The sequence below is a fragment of the Maylandia zebra genome, linkage group LG5 (genome assembly GCF_041146795.1).
Source record: "Maylandia zebra isolate NMK-2024a linkage group LG5, Mzebra_GT3a, whole genome shotgun sequence".
NCBI lineage: Eukaryota > Metazoa > Chordata > Actinopteri > Cichliformes > Cichlidae > Maylandia > Maylandia zebra.
Window position 1 is genome coordinate 39,619,263 of NC_135171.1, and position 19,197 is coordinate 39,638,459.

The window sequence follows — 19,197 nt, forward strand, 5'->3', positions numbered from 1 at the left end:
GGGTCATCTGATTGTTGGGGTTTTCCCTGTTTTTGCTGTATTGTAGGGTCTATACCAGGGATCCCCAATCCCAGTCCATGAGGGCCGGTGTCCCTGCAGGTTTTAGATGTGTCCTTGATCCACCACAGCTGATTTAAATGGATAAATTACTTTCTCGACATGTCTTGAAGTTCTCCAGAGGCCTGGGAACGAACTAATCTTGTGATTCAGGTGTGTTGACCCTGGGTGAGATCTAAAACCTGCAGGGACACAGGGACACCTGCAGGCCCTTGTGGACTGGGATTGGGGACCGCTGGTCTATACCTTAAAACATAGAGCCCCTTGAGACAATTGGAGATTATGGATCGGAATTTCAGGAGCGGGACCACGCCTCCAAACACGCTCCTTCTGGCTTTCATCTATATAGGTTCTCCCAGTTCTGCAAGCTGTCATTCTCGTTTACATGCACCTCCCTCCTTCCTCCCCTTTTCAATTCTGTAACTACTTCACGTCTGTTTAGTACATAGGGATCTGCCAGGGCTGGGAGCCGCCGCCAGTCTCCTTCGAGACCTGCTGCCGCGACTCAATTCAGGTCCAAGCCATTCACCTTTACCTATTAAAATGCTGTCAAATCTAAAATGAGGATGTGGACGTGACTTTATATAAATAACACTGAACTGAATTGAACTGAATCTGATAACATCTCTGGAGTGGGTAACACTCTTAGAGATCATTTCCTGTGAACTAAAAGTAATACGAACTGAGAAACTCCCATTTTTAGGTTGGTTAGATGCTGAAAGACCACATCTTTCATGTGAACATGGAGGGGAAACTCTTGGTATGTTGAACTCTCTTTATATGTTTGTGAAGGTTCTCAGTCATCCAGGTCATCATAGTTTAAGGAGCTTAAAAAGAAAAGTGTCTGGATCTTTAAGTCGTTCACACACATGGACCAGTACCTACTCTTTGACTTCCACTCCCCTCTGGAACACAAAATTGGAGTAATCAGGACTGTTCCCTCTGGGACTGTGGCAGAAGGGGAAAAGGAGGAACACACACATGTAGGGAAAGCCCATCTATGTCCACTGTGAATGACTATCTTTGAAAAGAGGTGTGCCTTCCAACACCAACTCTCTGCCATCTATAATCCAATTTTGAGAATGGCCCAAATGCCTTAATGCCCACTCATATCCTGGGCCATTTGATCTCAGTAAGTCACTCGATAGGGTGGGGCTATGTTTCACAATGGGTTCACCTGAAACCTTGGCTGATTGTGACCCACACATGTTTTCAAACCTAGGCTCTTGGGATTTGGCAGAGGATCAATAGGGGGTTCAGGACCCTCTTAAGGAAACTCCCAATAGCCCTTAAAAATCTGGGCCTCTGGGATTGCTCTTAGAACTGAATACACTTCTTGGATGAAACGTCTTCAAGAAACTTACAGAAGTCCGGATGCTTTTCTTTCCAAGCTCCTTAAACTGTCTTTGTAGTCCAGGCCCAGGATGGACTATGGCAAAGACATAAATAATGAAGATCATTTGTACATGAATAATGAAAAATGGTTGGTTTTGGTTTTAAAAAGCCTCATCTACAGAAGACTGAAGATGGTTTTAGAAGAAGATGGCTTTAGTTGATCTCTAATAAGAAACAACACATTTACATAAGTACTATGACTCTGACAAGAAATAAAGCAGACTACAGATCATGCACTTCTCAAGAAAAGAATGTAATAGCACATTAAGGTAGGTGTCATCAGCATCGATCAACATGCTGCTATTTTTATGAGCACCACACTAATGCTGAAGAACTTTCCATTCTGTAAACCTTAGTGTTTTTACCTTAATGCATTAAGTCATTTAAAAATATCACCTGGAATGTATTAGTTAATTAAAGAGAAACTCTTAAACTCAGAAGAATGTATTTTGGATCTTATTTTATCAAGGAAAAATCACTGCATTCAGCTAGTTTAAATATAGATAATATGATAAATAACTGCAAGAAATGTCAGGAAAGACTCTGAAATAAAGTTTTACCATTTTTTAAGTCACCAAATATTGGCTTGAAAAATCCTGGCTGGGCTCTACTGACATCTTCTGGTGGGCGCTTCTGACTGTTTTAGAGCTCTTGGGTTCCTTCACATTGCTCCTAAAAATGTATATATTTAAAACAGTTTTCTGTATTATTTAGTTATACTTACTCTTTTTGCATTGGTTCTTTTGGTAATATCTACTTCTTATGTTGATGGCTTTTGTTTTGCCTTTTTGTGCAACATTTTCTTCCATCTTTATTAACTTTGCTTTCATTTTGTCCAGTTTTATTTCCGTCCATATTTTAAGCTCTCTGGTTGAATTCTGCAGTTTTTGTCTTTCCGAACACTAAAGTGTCTTATAAAATTGCCATATAGTGAAAGTTACTGTTCGACACATTCAATGTGACATTAGATTAGAAAGATATGCAAACAAAAAAGGACAATAGAATAAGATAAACAAAGACTACTCAATCTCAGTATTTTAAATTAAAAGCGCTGATGGCATTGTTTTTAACTTTTGTTAACATTAGCATTTGGTGAGTAGAACAGATATTTTCTCAGATATCTTCTGAATGCCTTGTCTCGTATCCCATAAACAAGTGGACTAACAAGTCGAGGCAGAACGTGAACGAATACTGAGATTGTGTAGCGAATAGTCAGGACTCCTTTTGGGAACAACTTTGTCAAACCATTCAGCAGCAAATCATACACGTAGGTGAGCATGCACAGCAGCAGCTGGAAGCCGTGCAGCAGTACAGTGTTTCTTGCTTTCCTGGCGTTTGCAGCAGCTGCCTGTGCAGCGAAAAGGATTCTGAAATATGTGTAGACAAGGGTGAGCCAAACAATAACCAGAAATACAATGTTGGATATAGTTCTCTTCTTTTCTAATTCAGGAAGTCTGAAAACAGTTTCTCTAAGGCAGAAAACTCTTGAATGAAAGAAATCTCTGGATTCTGTGGCCAAGATGGTGAATAAATCTGGCAGAATTGTAAGTGAACTTAGCATCCATATCACTGTGATCACAACGGTTACATTTTTGACTGTACAGATCTGTGAGTGCTGGAGAGGGAAGCATATGGCAACATGACACTCTACTGCCATCACAGCAAGGGTCAGTGGAGTGTTCAGGCTACAAATTATGGAAATCAACAATAAAATGATGCAAAATGGAACAGGAAGAGTGAAAATGATGTAGCTGAGGACTTGAAGGAGGGTGAATATTATGAGCAGCAGGATATCAATGATTACCAGATGAATGTACAGGATGTAACGAGGATTTGTGTTGAAAACCTGAAGAGAAGGACAGGATAGTTTAGACTTATAGGTACATTACAGATGATCACCTGAGAATATGCATGAAATAAATCACATTATACGATGTCCCACATACATCCCAAACATATTGTATTATACAAAATGAATATCAGGAATGAATAAAATACAGACCTCATGTTTTTTGAATGTGTGCACCAAGCTGCTGTTGATGTAGATGATGGAGACAGAGAGACCCACGGTAATCAGATTCTTGATGATGGCTGTGCTTAAGGAGTCCTGATACACCGCTGTTGTCGAATTCATACCAGCATTTGAACGGTTCTTGAGACGTCTGAAAAGTTTTCTAAAAACTGGACACTTTATTCATCAGCATTTCAGGTTCATATAACATAAAACATTAATATAGGAAAGCTTCAATACTGAAGGCTGATTATCTTGGAAACATTATTCTCAATAAGAAAAATAGCAAATAGAAGCCGGAAGAGTAAATAAATATACATATATGTATTCATTATATGCTTTTTTTTTTCTTGTAAGCCCAATCATAATGGTAATGATGATGATCCTTCTGTTATATGTTTAATTTTTATGCACAATGTCATTTTTTAACCTACCAATCTGTTGCCAAGGAAAGAAAAACAGCAAACAGTAAAACAACGGTTCGTAAGGCACACATATTATTTATACTGTAACACTTGATAACATTTAAAAAAACATCAAGTGAACACAATGATGAAAAAGATCGTTATTATGTGATATCGTTTTATCTCTTTACACACAATTTAAGAACAGGCACTCACCTGGTTATGATCTCATACCACACAGGTCTGGTAAGTCAGGTAGATTGTCACTTCTAATATAGAGTACTGGTACTAGTCAGGTAATAGTGAAGGGGTCTGGTTGTGTGTGTGCATGTGCACGTGGTTTCATGAGAGCCTTCAGAGTGCGTGTGCCTTAGAGGACACCCAAAGCTCATTACGTTTCATAAGTCCTGATGCTTACACGCAGTACTGAACAAACCAATTTAGATAAATGAAATCTTAAATAAAATTCTACTACAGCTCTTTACAATCCACTTCTTTTGCCAGATACTTTTTTTCAGTTGTGACTGATGACCTAAGGAGGGTATAATGAAAGCAAACCTGAACTTTCAATCGTTTTCATGGCATGAGAGAGAAAATTTCAACAACACCATGGTGGTTGCTGGTTTACTTGTGGTTCCTGGAGTATTTTAACCTCCACAGCATGCATTTTTAATTTCTCTTTGATATTTGGGCTGATTGGGGCTGGAGAAATGTAAAAACAAAGAATTACCAGCTTTATTTTTTTTTTACCTTATTTTTGTTTTTAAGAAAAAATCTGAGCCACATCTGAGGATATTCGTTTAAAATTTTGATAGAACAGTAGCAGTATAATGTCCTGGATATCAGGCCCTTGCAGAGCAAAATTGATTATTTTGGTCTAAATAACCCAAAATGTGATGTCCACATATGTGGACGGAGGTAGAAAGTAGAATGGGAGGCAGAGCCTTCAGCTTTCAGGCCCCTCTTCTGTGGAACCAGCTTCCAGTTGGGATTCAGGAGACAGAGACCCACTCCTGACGTTATTCATCAGCATGTCACTTCTCAGGGAATATATAACAGAGAAAACTTTAATACTGACATTGTTTGTCCTCTCATAAATATTATTATCACAAAACAATCTATGGCTTTTAAATCAATTTACAAATATAATTTTGATAATATGTTTATTACATAGTTTTGTCTTACATTGTAAAGCCTACCATAAACTAGTTTTCTCATTTTCTGGTGATTGATGATGACCATTATTTTAAATGCATCACACTTCTTATGGACCATGTCCATCCATCCTCTCATCCTATTCAGGGTCATGGGGCGTTGGAGCCTATCCCAGCTGTCTTCAGGGCAGGGTACACCCTGAACAGGCCACCAGTCTGTTACAGGGCTAACACGCAGAGACAGACAACACTCACATTAGTGCAAAAGGTTGCCCTATTTCCAATTTCGAATCAATTAACACTAAAACAGGGACACACAGGGAAAAATTTTTAAGTTCACACATATAACTCTCATTTCATAAGAGTAAATAGAAGAAGATCTAGACAATGTTCATTTGTAAACATGAAGTTATAACTGAAGTACCGTAATTGTCGGGCTATAAGCCGCTACTTTTTGCACAAGCTTTGAACCCTGCGGCTTTTAGTCAGGTGCGGCTTTTCTATGGATTGTCCATGATTTTTGTCATATCGTAAGACGATTTGTTTTGTTTGTTCCGCTGTTGTACGGCACTGCGTTGCCTGGCGGAAGGATCGGGGTTCAAGAGTGGTATGTTGGTCACATGTCCATCCGCCAGGCAACATAGTGCCGTACAAGTAGCGCGAAAAACAAACTTCAAAGTAGCGCTACGCGTTCAGCGGGAGTCGTGGATGACGAGCGGCGATAAACTTGCGAAAAGCAAGTTGTGCTCAACTCCACCGGTGGATTCTGACAGCGTGGAAAAGTGTGAAAACATCCACGATCACCAACGGATTTCGAAAGGGCTGGACTGCTGCATGATGAAGAGGAGGACACCGCCACAGCCCTTCAGAGGGTGTTCGACTCTGACACTGACAACGAGGATTTCTTTGGTTTTGAAAGTGACAACGAAGGAAAGAAGCTGAGAGTGGATGACGAAGCCATCCTGAGCCTGTTCGTTTCCGACACTGGAGAAGAGGACTTTGGTGGTTTTAGTGCGCAGGAAGATGGTGGTGAATGACTGACTTTTCTTCTTGTTAAAGCCGTATCACTGCACCTGAGCCTAAAAGGTAGTCTGAATCTATTTTTCTGGTGTGCTGTAGGTTACTGTTATGTACTACATTTGTTACTCATTTATGAAGCACAGCACATGTGCAAATATGTACCCATAACTTGTTTTTCAAAATATTAATAAAAGTGATGTCTCCAAACAGCCATCTCTTTCCTGACAATTCGCTTTGTGCACATTCTCTTACATATGATAAGTCAACATTGAAACACCTGCGGCTTTTGGTCAGGTGCGGCTAATGTATGTACAAAACAGGATTTTCCCCTGATTTTAGCTTGTGCGGCTAATATTCAGGTGCGCTTTGTAGTCCGGGAAATACGGTAATATTTGATATACAGGCAAAATATTATATTATGAATTTATATGCAAGAAAACGCAGAAGAGGCACTCACGTGGTTACCGTCTCACATGTCAAACATCTGTCTAGCAGGTCAGCTACTAATACAGAGTAGTCAAGTAATAGCAAAGGCCTTTGTGTGTGTGAGAAAGTTTGGTGAGAGTGTGGTTTAGTGAAGGCCTCAAACTGTTGCCCCATTATGTGAGGTGTGACTCATGAACGCGTTTAGATAAAACTTAGCAACTTAACAAATTCACAAATGTGAATGAAAACATTTTAAATACTGCTTCAGCTCTTTACAATCCACTTTTTAGCGTTAGGGTTAAGGTTAGCATATTTTACTTGTGTTTACTAGTAAGATTTTTTTCTAATATTTAAATTTGTGATCGTGCTGGAGGTATTAAAGAGATTCTGTTGCAGTGGTTTGAATCCTGTCTATCTCATAGAGTCCAATTTGTTCATGTATTTGCAGACTCCACTTCATACACTTAGGTTGATTATGGAGTTCCACAGGGTTCTCTGCTAGGACTAGTTCTGTTTACTTTATACATGTTTATTTTAGGCAATGTCATTACAGGGCGTAGCATCTATTTTCACTGCTATGCAGTTTATCTATGCATGAAGCCAGATAACGCACACCAATTGGTTAAACCTAAGGAATGGCTTAAAGACAAAATGACATGGATGGCCTCTCATTTTTTACTTTTAAATTCAGATGAAACTGAAGTTATTGTACTCAGGCCTAAAAATCTTGGAAATATGGTATCTAACCAGTAGGGGTGCAACGATACACAAAATTCACGGTTCGGTTCGGTTCGATACTTTGGTGTCACGATTCGATATTTTTTCGATACAAAAAAATGTTCATGCATTTTTAATTTGTCATTTATTAAAATTATAAATATATATTTTAACTCAAAAGTACAGTTTTTAAATTTAACCCTAACCCTTGTGCGTGTTTTTTATTTTGACAGCGAATGCGCACCTGCGGACCACTTATGTGCAGCCCTGGTTATTTAGCTCGTCATATTGCAGCCACAGAAATTCTTTTGTCCATGAAACCATAAAGCTGCACTTTCTTTTTGCCTTATAGTCTGATTTGTCATAACTTCTCCGTTTTGTGGTAAGCTTTTCTTTGGCTGTCACTTCTTCACCCTGACCTGTCTTATTTGGCTCAGCAGAACTGAAATGCTTTTACACACTCACTCACATAAGCTCAGCGATTCTCTGCACGATCAACCTCTCACATGTTTAAGCTTGCTGTGGGAGATTTCACTTGTCATGTTTGCACAGTAAGCTAACGATTAATAAGACGATGTCAGAGGAATTGGTGCACAAATTATCATCACTCACAGATCAGTGCTGTCGCTCTCTATACACAGTTCGCACGATTGCAAAGTGAAAGCAAAAAAACAAGCGCAAATTCAAACGCAACTTCAATATGTCACATATTGACAGTGGCTCACCGATGCCAATGACATAATTACCCAGCTACATTTCTGAAAGAATGCAAAAGCATTGACATATATTTTTCCTACAATAGCCCGACGGGCAGGGAAGAGATAGATTTTGGTAGCCCGACTGAAAAAATCGCTAGCTCCAGGACGTCGGGCTAGCGATATTGCAAGCCCTGTATCTGATTGAGGAATCACTCATCTTTGGAAAAGAGAGTTTATTACAGAGAAATGTCTCTTTCCAAAATAAAAGCTATACTATCCGCTTCTTCTGGGCTATATTCTCAGCAGCATAAGGAGAATCATGTGCTAACAGCTGTCTAAATGACTCGGCTAAAGTTAGTAGCATGCTTGCTTGTTTTTTGTCTGCTTCCACTTGTCTTTGCACTACGATGATGTCGGCGTAAATGTGCAGTCATATTCGTTGTGTTCCCGCTAGTGCTTTCAGGTTAATCTCGTTGAAATGACCTTAACGCCACAACACGGCAAATCTCCGTTAACGAGCTACCGCCGATCACTCCGTGCATGGGGCTAGACGGCCAACACGTTAACGAGCTAACTGTGCTAACACACTAGTTCACACCAATGTAATTGAGCATTGCATGGCACATTCAACATACTGTTTTACTTTAGTCCATGACTCGCTTACCTTCAGGGTCATACGTCACATAAAAACCAAAATAATTCCAAACGCCAGATCTGAATGACGTTCAATTTGCCTGTTGCAAGGAGAGCTTAACTTCTGTCTCGCTAACTTGCCCTGCGCTCTTCCTTCTGACGATGCTGTCTGTGTTGAGCGCTCAGTGGATCTGCGCTCGACAGTGCAGCCTAGGCGGAGTAGTCGAACACAGATTCACTGAGCGCTCAACACAGACAGCATCGTCAGAAGGAAAATTGATAAAATAAATTACAAATGTTGTATTGTTCGATACATATGCGTACCGAACCGAAAGCATTGTATTGAACGGTTCAATATTGATACGAATATCGTTGCACCCCTACTAACCAGATATCTACTCTGGATGGCATTACCTTGGTCTCCAGAGACACTGTGAGGAACTTTGGAGTCATTTTTGACCACGAAATGTCCTTCAATGCACATATTAAACAATGTGTACCGTCCCTTCCTGAGCCTGGTTCTGCTGGAGGTTTCTTCCTGTTGCTAGCTCATAGGGGGTCATATGATTTGTGGGGTTTGCTCTGTTGTCTTTTTATTATTGTAGAGCAGGGGTGTCAAACTCAAATACACAGTGGGCCAGAATTCAAAACTGGAACAAAGTCGCGGGCTAACTTTAATATTTATTGAAAAAAAAATCTTCCTCCAGATATAAGAATGAATCTTTTCTTATGGACTCAAATAAGTTTCGCTGGAAAACTGAATATGGAACAAGCAAAGCTTAATACTAAAAAATATATATATTAGCTGTATAATACCAGTAGGCCAGCTCTAATAGTAATTCGGTATGGCTTCACGGGCCAAATGTAATTAGGCTGCGGGCCAAATTTGGCCCACAGGCCAGAGTTTGACACCTATGTTGTAGAGTGTTTACATTAGAATTCAAAGCACCTTGAGGCAAAATTGAATTGAATTAAATGCACGCAAAAGGGGGCAAACTATTTTTCACACCACTGCAATTATCAGTTAACATAAGGGTCATTCCATTTCAAATCATCAAATTTTCAGAACAATTTCTGCACAATCATTTCTGATGGGTTTAAAAAAATTACATTCAAAATTTTGGACATATGCAATATCCATCCATCCATCCATCCATCTTCATCCGCTTTATCCGGGACCGGGTTGCGGGGGCAGCAGCCTAAGCAAAGAGGCCCAGACCTCCCTCTCCCCAGCCACCTCCTCCAGCTTATCCGGGGGAATACCAAGGCGTTCCCAGGCCAGCCGAGAGATATAATCTCTCCAGCATGTCCTGGGTCTGCCCCGGGGCCTCCTCCCGGTGGGACATGCCTGGAACACCTCACCCAGGAGGCGCCCAGGGGGCATCCTTGTCAGATGCCCGAACCACCTCAGCTGGCTCCTTTCGATGTGGAGCAGCAACTGCTCTACTCTGAGCCCCTCCCGGATGGCCGAACTTCTCACCCTATCTCTAAGGGAGAGGCCAGCCACCCATCGGAGGAAGCTCATTTCTGCCGCTTGTATCCGCGATCTCGTTCTTTCGGTCACTACCCACAGCTCGTGGCCATAGGTGAGGGTAGGGACGTAGATCGACCGGTAAATTGAGAGCTTCGCTTTTACACTCAGCTCCCCCTTCACCACGACGGACCGGTGCAGCGTCCGCATTACTGCAGCTGCAGCCCCAATCCGTCTGTCGATCTCCGGCTCCCTTCTCCCATCACTCACGAACAAGACCCCGAGATACTTGAACTCCTCCACTTGGGGCAGGAACTCATCCCCGACCCGGAGTGGGCACTCCACCCTTTTCCGGCTGAGAACCATGGCCTCAGATTTGGAGGTGCTGATCCTCATTCCAGCTGCTTCACACTCGGCTGCGAACCGTTCCAGTGCGAGCTGGAGGCCCTCACCCGATGAAGCCAACAGAACCACATCATCTGCAAAAATCAGAGATGAGATTCTGAGGCCACCAAAGCGAAAGCCCTCCGCCACTTGGCTGCGCCTAGAAATTCTGTCCATAAAAATTATGAACAGAACCGGAGACAAAGGGCAGCCCTGGCGGAGCCCATCACCCACCGGGAACGAGTCTGACTTATTGGCGGCAATGCGAACCAAGCTCTTGCAACGGTTGTATAGGGATCGAATGGCCCGTAGCAATGGGCCAGACACCCCATATTCCCGCAACACCTCCCACAGGACACCCCGAGGGACACGGTCGAATGCCTTCTCCAAGTCCACAAAACACATGTAGACTGGTTGGGCAAACTCCCATGCACCCTCAAGTATCCTGGAGAGGATAAAGAGCTGGTCCAGTATTCCGCGACCAGGACGAAAACCGCATTGTTCCTCCTGTATCCGAGGTTCAACTAACGGACGAACTCTCCTTTCCAGCACCCTGGCATAGACATATGCAATATTTGCTATGAAACTATAGCTTCATACTTAAAATATTTTTAAAGATATATGTTCTTGAATATAATCTTTAGTCAACACACTTGCAGCATGTTATGTTTTTCACTTGGGAATCTGAGATCATGTTTGAACAGTATTATATCAAAATCTATTAAAGACTAGTGATGGGATTTCCGGCTCTTTTTAGAGAACCGGCTCTTTCAGCTCGGCTCACTAAAAAGAGCCAGCTCATATATATAAACACCCAGCACGCCCCTGCGGGCGGTTTATCCTTCAAGCTCGGGTCCTCTACCAGAGGCCTGGGAGCTTGAGGGTCACACAGTATCTTAGCTTTTCCCAGGACTGCGCTCTTCTGGACAGAGATCTCCGATGTTATTCCCGGGATCTGCTGGAGCCACTCGCCTAGCTTGGGAGTCACCGCACCTAGTGCTCCGATTACCACGGGGACCACCGTTACCTTCACCCTCCACATCCTCTCGAGCTCTTCTCTGAGCCCTTGGTATTTCTCCAGCTTCTCGTTCTCCTTCTTCCTGATATTGCTGTCATTCGGAACCGCTACATCGATCACTACGTCCGTCTTCTTCTGTTTGTCTACCACCACTATGTCCGGTTGGTTAGCCACCACCATTTTGTCCGTCTGTATCTGGAAGTCCCACAGGATCTTAGCTCGGTCATTCTCCACCATCCTTGGGGGCATCTCCCATTTTGACCTCGGGACTTCCAGGTTATACTCGGCACAGATGTTCCTGTACACTATGCCGGCCACTTGGTTATGGTGTTCCATGTATGCCTTGCCTGCTAGCATCTTGCACCCTGCTGTTATGTGCTGGATTGTCTCTGGGGCATCTTTACACAACCTGCACCTGGGGTCTTGCCTGGTGTGATAGACCCCAGCCTCTATGGATCTTGTACTCAGAGCTTGTTCTTGTGCTGCCATGATTAGTGCCTCTGTGCTGTCTTTCAGTCCAGTCTGGTAGTTCAATCCCCTCAGTTCTGACTACCTTCCCTCTCTTTGTTACCATCCGACTACACTTCTCCAGTCCGAACGACATTCCAATGTCATTGCTGTATAGCCTGGTAGTGTGGATCAGTGAATCGATGTCTCGTTCACTCTTGGCATACAGCTTGATGTCATCCATGTACAGGAGGTGGCTGACAACTGCTCCGTTCCGTAGTCGGTATCCGTAGCCAGTCTTGTTAATGATCTCACTGAGGGGGTTCAGGCCTATGCAGAACAGCAGTGGGGACAGAGCATCTCCTTGGTAGATCCCGCACTTGATGGTGACTTGTGCTATGGGCTTGGAGTTGGCCTCTAGTGTTGTACGCCACATCCCCATTGAGTTCCTGATGAAGGCTCTTAGGGTCCCATTGATCTTGTACAATTCTAAGCATTCCAGTATCCAGCTGTGGGGCATTGAGTCATAGGCCTTCTTGTAATCAATCCAGGCAGTGCACAGGTTGGTCAGTCTGGTCTTGCAGTCTCGGCTGACTGTTCTGTCTACCAGTAGCTGGTGTTTTGCGCCTCTGGTATTCTTGCCAATTCCTTTCTGTGTCCCGCTCATGTATTGACCCATGTGCCTGTTCATCTTAGCCGATATGATGCCTGACAGGAGCTTCCATGTAGTACTGAGGCAGGTTATTGGTCGGTAGTCGGAGGGGACCGGTCCCTTCTTGGGGTCCTTGGGGATCAGGACCGTCTAGACGCTGCCAGACACTCATGGGGTGCAGTCAGCTTCTTTAGCCAGTAGGCGTGAACCATGTCTGGCCCTGGTGCTGTCCAACTCTTCATACTGGAGACCCTTTCTTGGATATCTGCCACTGTGATGGTTACTGGACCCTGTTCAGGGAGGTCGCTGTGGTCTGCCCTCAGATCCACTAGCCACTGAGCATTGCCGTTATGGGTTGCGTCCTTCTCCCATATGCTCTTCCAGTATTGCTCCGTCTCCAGCCTTGGTGGTGCTGTTCTCTTATTATTATTATTGTTCCCTTGCCACTGAGAGTACACCTTTGCTGGTTCTGTGGAGAACAGCTGGTTTATTCTACTGCCTTCTATCTCTCCTGTACCTCCTCAAGTGGCTGGCCAAGGCTGTGAGTCTTTGCTTGGCAGTTTCCAAGGCCTCAGGTATGGACAGCTTGCTGTATTTCTTATGCACCTTCTTTGTCGCACCTTTCTGCAACTCCGTTAGTTGGCTAACCTCCCTCTGTGCTACTTTGATCTTGCCCTCTAGCCTCCTTCTCCATGGAGGGTACTGCTCCTTGTGGCTGTTCAACTTGTAGCCAAGCATCTCACTGATCACTGCTGCCGTATTGTAGATCAGCTTGTTAGTGTCGGTAATCGTGGTTGTAGGTATTGTCCGTAGCGCTGCATTAGCATCATCTAGCAGACCTTCTGAGGGTACTTCTCCTAATCTTGGTAACCGGCTACGGGGGATCCAGGTTTCAAGCTTGGCCATGATCCTATTTTTCAGGTCAGTTCCTCTCACACTCAACGATCCTTCTCCTATCGCACTTGGGGCTATGTACCCAATCTCGGGTAGGGGTGATGATATCTCCCCCCTGACCTGGCGTCCTGACTCCTCCTTGCCGTAGCATTTGTGTTGTACCTCGTCAATCTCTAGCTGTGAGAGCAGTCCCTTCTTTCGAATGTTGGAACACTGAGCTACTAGTTGTTTCGCTGTGATTGTGGTCACTCATCCTATTCATGTAGCCCCTTCCGCCAGGGTTACTTGCGTAGTAGCATTCAAACAACACCCTGTTTTCGTCTCTTGCCCACCGATGCCTTCTTGTTCCAGTAGCCCACTTTTCGTCAGGGTGCCCTGGTTCCTCAACACCTGACGCGGACCTTGTTGATCCGGGCGACGTCCGAGCCGGCATGCCTTCATATTTATCTGTCTTGCTCATGTCTGCGGTAGGCTTGCTTAGCATAGGGGGTCTAGCCTTAGGACCCTTACTGGATACAGACTCCCCAGGCAGGAATCGAACTTGCGATCCTGTGTTCCAAAGGCGTGTAGTCTAACCACTACGCTGGATAGCGATATATATATAGATATATATAGATATATATATATATATATTAGAGATGGACCGATCCGATATTACGTATCGGTATCGGTCCGATACTGACCTAAATTACAGGATCGGATATCGGAGAAAAATAAAAAATGTAATCCGATCCATTAAATATCACGAAAGCACCTCACAAAACTTGCAACACGCCGTAACTCACCTCAGAACGTTAGCACGTCGGAGCAGTATGCATCACGTGATAGAGCGGCTGTGGCATGCGGGACCTGTCGGTGGTCTGGATAGCATTTGGAGCTTCGCTAGCAACCCGGCATTTCATCTCCGACAAAGTTATCCCCGAAAGAAGTAAAGCAAGTGTGTAAGTCCATCTCTGAATGTTTGTAAAGCATTCCTGCGTTAAGCTTAACAAGCGATATATGGAGCGACTGCCTCTTCTGGCTGCTACTTCAATCATGAAACTGCTTAATGATCAGCTGATCGGCTTTTCTGTCGTGAGTCCGTGTCTCTTGTTTGCTTTTGGCCCACTTTGCACCAGAAAGAGGAAACCAGCGGCTGAACAACAGCAGCACGTTTAAGCTTGATCAGCTGTTATTAGAATGTATTTAATATTTCTTTCTACTCCAGGATCTTTTTCTATGTAGCTGACAGCTGGTAACTGTGCAGGGGCGGATCTAGCAAAGTTTAGCCAGGGGGGCCGATAGGGCATTAACAGGGAAAAGGGGGCACAAAGACATACTTTTCTTTCTTATTCTCATTTAAAATGTCTAGCTTTTAATAAATAATTATCCGAATCTTACACCCAAAATTTTAATTTGATGTAAAATGAATAGAAGTCAATTACTGTATATAGTGACTATTAAGTCTAATATATATACCCTAGTAAGCTATAGTACTTTTTCCTTTGGGAAGGTACCATCTGTGCAGTCTGCAATTTTGTTGAAGAAAGATGTTGAATCTATTTAATATTTCTTGAAAAATAATTGATTTCTGTGCATTTTTTTTCACACTGTATCAAATTAAGGTTGATTACGTTGATTAAGCATCATGTGGTGGAGTGTGAGGGGTGGTTCCCTATTTTTTATTTATTTATTTTTGTTGTTGCTGGGAGTTGGAACTAGGGCTGCTCGATTATAGCAAAAATGATAATCACGATTATTTTCACTGAAATTGAGATCTCGATTATTTGACGATATTTATTTAACCCTTTAAGACCTACTATAGAACCAAGTCCGCCAGAGCTTATATTATATTTTTACATGTTGTAGTGCCATTTGTGGGAGCATTTCAAGTTGCTATACAACTGTTATAGCCCATATTTTAATAATATGTATGCATTAAGTCCATAGTAACTACATTAATTGCAAAAAAGTGCAATAAACTACAAGAAAATTGAAAATCGTTTTTTTTTTTTTTACATATATTTCTACTTGGAGAAATTTAAGAGGCTTATCCCTCAAAACTTTAAATACAAAAAAGTTGCTACAAATAGTTTACAACAACAGGAAACTTATTGTGAGTGTCTTCATAGTTTTATTTTGGAGATACAGCAATTTTTATATACTGCAGGAAAAACGAAAAAACAATCCTATGAGGCAAATTTGCAAAGAAAACAGCAGGTGCATCAAAATAAAATATTTCCAGCAGTGCAATTTGAGTTCTAAGCATCCCAGAAACTATTCAGAAAAGTCAAACATGACCAGTATAGGTTTTTAAGGCCTACAAGTAAAAAACTACATTTCCGCAAAAATGACATCACTTCTGGTTTCGGCCAGGAAATGGCGGACATGTGATAGTTCGCGCTGACGACTTTTTCAATGTGGGAAGTGTTATGAACAGCTGATCGGATCGGCAAAGCCTGTTTCTGGAATATTATGTTTTTGTTCCTGCAAGCGCTTTTTATGCAATTTTTGCAAAGCTTTATGTGGAAGGAAACCGTGACCGAGGACAAGCTGATGGCATAAGATGTAAGTACAACTCCTCTGGTTTCATATGCAAACAAATTATTGCGCTAGCTTACGCGGTTCAGGTTCTACAGGGATTTAAAAATAGTTACACAAAACGGAGCATGCTGCTCTGACCGTATTTAAAGGGTTAACAATGACTTTTAAAAATAATATAAAATAGTGTGCAACACCACTGAAGTTTTTTTTTTTACCTGTCTTTTCAGTCACTCTCCTCTCCAAATAACTTCTGCTTAGCTTTCCGAGCTTCCCTCGGGTCCTCTTAATCAGCGGTCTCCAACCTTTTTTGCGCCACGGACGGTTTATGCCCAACAATATTTTCACGGACCGGCCTTTAACGTGTCGCGGATAAATGAGGGAGGGGCTAATAATCGGCTCAGTCATTTTTAATGATCGTTGAAAGCCCAGATCGTAATCGTGATTAAAATTCGATTAATTGAGCAGCCCTAGTTGGAACCCTATTAGTTAGGTTGCTTAATATTTACGCTAAGTACTCTTTAAAATACCAGATTAGGGAGGATGGTGTAGGTTTAAGTTTATTAGATTGATCAGTATTGCTGAACTATGAAATATTTTTCTTTTGCATATAGGTATAACAGAATAGCTTTAGTGTAGTTGTTGTTTTAAACTTGAGTATGAACTTATACAAAATGCAGCAAGATATTTAAAAAAAACAGTTTTGTTGATTAAAAAACACTATATCGGATTCATATCGGTATCGGCAGATATCCAAATTTATGATATCGGTATCGGACATAAAAAAGTGGTATCGTGCCATCTCTAATATATATACCACTCATACCACTCATATATATTCACTCATATATATTCAAATGATTTTAAAAAAAAAGTTCATTTACCTGTTACCACCACACACCAAATCCGATCGTTGGTACTTGCTGGCTTGTGTAACCACTAGGTAACAAAAGCTCAACACTTCGCCTGCATCCTGGAGCACTTCTGTTGTGTTTTGTACGTGTTTTGGAGTTTTTACATGTTTTGGAGTTTTTACATGTTTTGGAGTTTGTACGTGCTTTGTCTCTAGGGGCCACCGTAAATCTACTTTTATTTATTCTCTCCACATAAAATGTAATAAATAAATCATATATTACAAAAACCAACTATTCGCAGTTCAACTTTTAGCTATTCAAATTTTCAGCTTTTTCCTTTTAAACAAATTTTAAGTAAAACAACACAAAACACTGCATACCACAACACAATTACATATAAATGAAAATATGAAAACAAAAAGAAGATGCACATTCTCTGTCATATGGGCCTGCATGAATAAACTGTTATACCATTTTTCAATTTAGCACAGTAATTCTTTATGGAAAAACGGACTGTCAATGAAGTAGCATGTTACTTTGGAACATATTACACTAAACACTGAGCACCTAAAATGAATCCAATAACACCAAATTCTGAAAACTCATGAAAATATGTTTTTATTTGCTGTAGGTTAGGTTACTGCAGTTTTCTCCTTTGTGATACAAACAGGAAGTTACAGTATTTCTGCCTACAGCTTCAAAATGCAGAGACTAACAGAACACTGTTTCACTGTGAATGAGAGTTTAGAAAGATCAAAAAAATTGTAAGTCAGGATGATATGAGAAACATAAAGTGAATTTCACTACTCCCATTACTTCTACTTAGTCTGTATCTAAAAGTAAATGGTAATAAAATTAAGAGAAATTGATAAATGTGTAACGTCAACAATGTCTGTCTTGTCTGGGTTACCTGTGTACAAAAGCATTAGCATTTTTTGTATGAAACAAGTATTTTTTCAGGTACTTTCTGAACATCTTATCTCGTATCCCATAAACAACTGGACTGATGATTCGAGGCAGAACATGTATTAGTATTGAGACTGTGTAGCGGATAGTCAGGACTCCTTTTGGAAACAAGGATGTCAAACCATTCAGCAGCAAATCATACACGTAGTTGAGCATGCACAGCAGCAGCTGGAAGCCGTGCAGCAGTACAGTGTTTCTTGCTTTCCTGGCGTTTGCAGCAGCTGCCTGTGCAGCGAAAAGGATTCTGAAATATGTGTAGACAAGGATGAGCCAAACAATAACCAGAAATACAATGTTGGATATATCTCTCTTCTTTTCTAGCTCAGGAGGTCTGAAAGTTGTTTTCCAAAGGCAGAAGACTCTTGAATGAAAGAAATCTCTGGATTCTGTGGCCAAGATGGTGAATAAATCTGGGAGAATTGAAAGTGAACTTAGCACCCATATCACTGTGATCACAACGGTTACATTTTTGACTGTACAGATCTGTGAGTGCTGGAGAGGGAAGCATATGGCAACATAACACTCTACTGCCATCACAGCGAGGGTCAGTGGAGTGTTAAGGCTGGAAATGACGGCAATCACTAGCAAAATAATACAGAAGGGCACGTGAAGAGTGAAAATGGCATAACTGAGAACTTGAAGGAGGGTGAACATGATGAGCAGGAGGATATCATTGATTACCAGATGAATGTACAGGATGTAACGAGGATTTGTGTTGAAAACCTGAAGAGAAGGACAGGATTTAGAACATGAAAGGTGAATTATCCCACTAAACATTGAACGGTGGATAAAAACAACTGCTTCAGTGACCAAACTAGGACGTCCAAAAATATCATTTAAAACACGTCACTCCAACGTCTCTTTGCGCGATGGAATGTTCACCGTGCAGAATATATCACATTCTGTCGTCTAGTATGTAGTTCTAAATGGATGTAATAAATAGATGCAAAATTTATGAGCAGGATACAGACCTCATGTTTTTTGAATGTGTGCAGCAAGGTGCCGTTGACATAGATGATGGCGATACAGAGGACCACAGTTATCACATTCTTGACAATAGCTATGTTTAACGGGTCCCGATACGTAACTGTTGTCAAATTCATGGCAGCATTTGAAAGGTTCATGAGTTGGCCAAAAAACCTGTAGACATCATTGATTGTTATGGCAGGTTGTAACACAGACGGTGTTAACTTTAAAAACACGGCAAAGTTTTGATATCTATGAGCATTCCTTATCTGATCAATAATAATCTTAGAAATCTTAAATATTCTGCAACACTATTACACCAACCATAAAACACCATATCCAAGCATCAAAAGTAATTCATTTTGCTTAAGCCAATAATTTACATTTCAGAAAATGCATTTTCTGCAATGTAATCCACCATAAATTATTTATTCTCATCAATTTTATAAAGTTCAAAAACCTTTCTGCTCCAGTTTACAACAAACTATGCTTTTCTGCACTAAACTCTGC

The 19,197-nt window shown here is 41.6% G+C and overlaps 2 protein-coding genes across 2 annotated transcripts; both read right to left on the minus strand.

Moving 5' to 3' along the window:
- Positions 1 to 2,518: 2,518 nt before the first annotated feature.
- LOC112434856 (odorant receptor 131-2-like) lies at positions 2,519 to 3,586 on the minus strand. Its single transcript, XM_024802590.2, has 2 exons — positions 3,455 to 3,586; positions 2,519 to 3,298 (listed from the first exon to the last, which is right to left on the minus strand). The coding sequence occupies exons 1-2, from the start codon at positions 3,584 to 3,586 to the stop codon at positions 2,519 to 2,521; spliced, it is 912 nt and encodes a 303-aa protein (XP_024658358.2).
- A 1,730-nt stretch (positions 3,587 to 5,316) lies between these two features.
- Positions 5,317 to 18,824, minus strand: LOC112430937 (odorant receptor 131-2-like). The gene is made up of 4 exons (XM_024799449.2): positions 18,693 to 18,824; positions 17,702 to 18,444; positions 11,731 to 11,797; positions 5,317 to 5,322 (listed from the first exon to the last, which is right to left on the minus strand). The coding sequence occupies exons 1-4, from the start codon at positions 18,822 to 18,824 to the stop codon at positions 5,317 to 5,319; spliced, it is 948 nt and encodes a 315-aa protein (XP_024655217.2).
- Between the last annotated feature and the right edge of the window lie 373 nt (positions 18,825 to 19,197).

Bases quoted from the DNA above. Each gene is read 5' to 3' on its own strand.
- LOC112434856 (XM_024802590.2), bottom strand. From the start codon at position 3,586: ATGAATTCGACAACAGCGGTGTATCAGGACTCCTTAAGCACAGCCATC. The intron at 3,299-3,454 runs GTCTGTATTTTA...CCTTCTCTTCAG, and splicing joins ACACATTCAAAAAACATGAG to GTTTTCAACACAAATCCTCG.
- LOC112430937 (XM_024799449.2), bottom strand. From the start codon at position 18,824: ATGAATTTGACAACAGTTACGTATCGGGACCCGTTAAACATAGCTATT. The intron at 18,445-18,692 runs GTCTGTATCCTG...CCTTCTCTTCAG, and splicing joins ACACATTCAAAAAACATGAG to GTTTTCAACACAAATCCTCG. The intron at 11,798-17,701 runs GTTTCATACAAA...CCCCAGGTGCAG, and splicing joins AAGTACCTGAAAAAATACTT to GTTGTGTAAAGATGCCCCAG.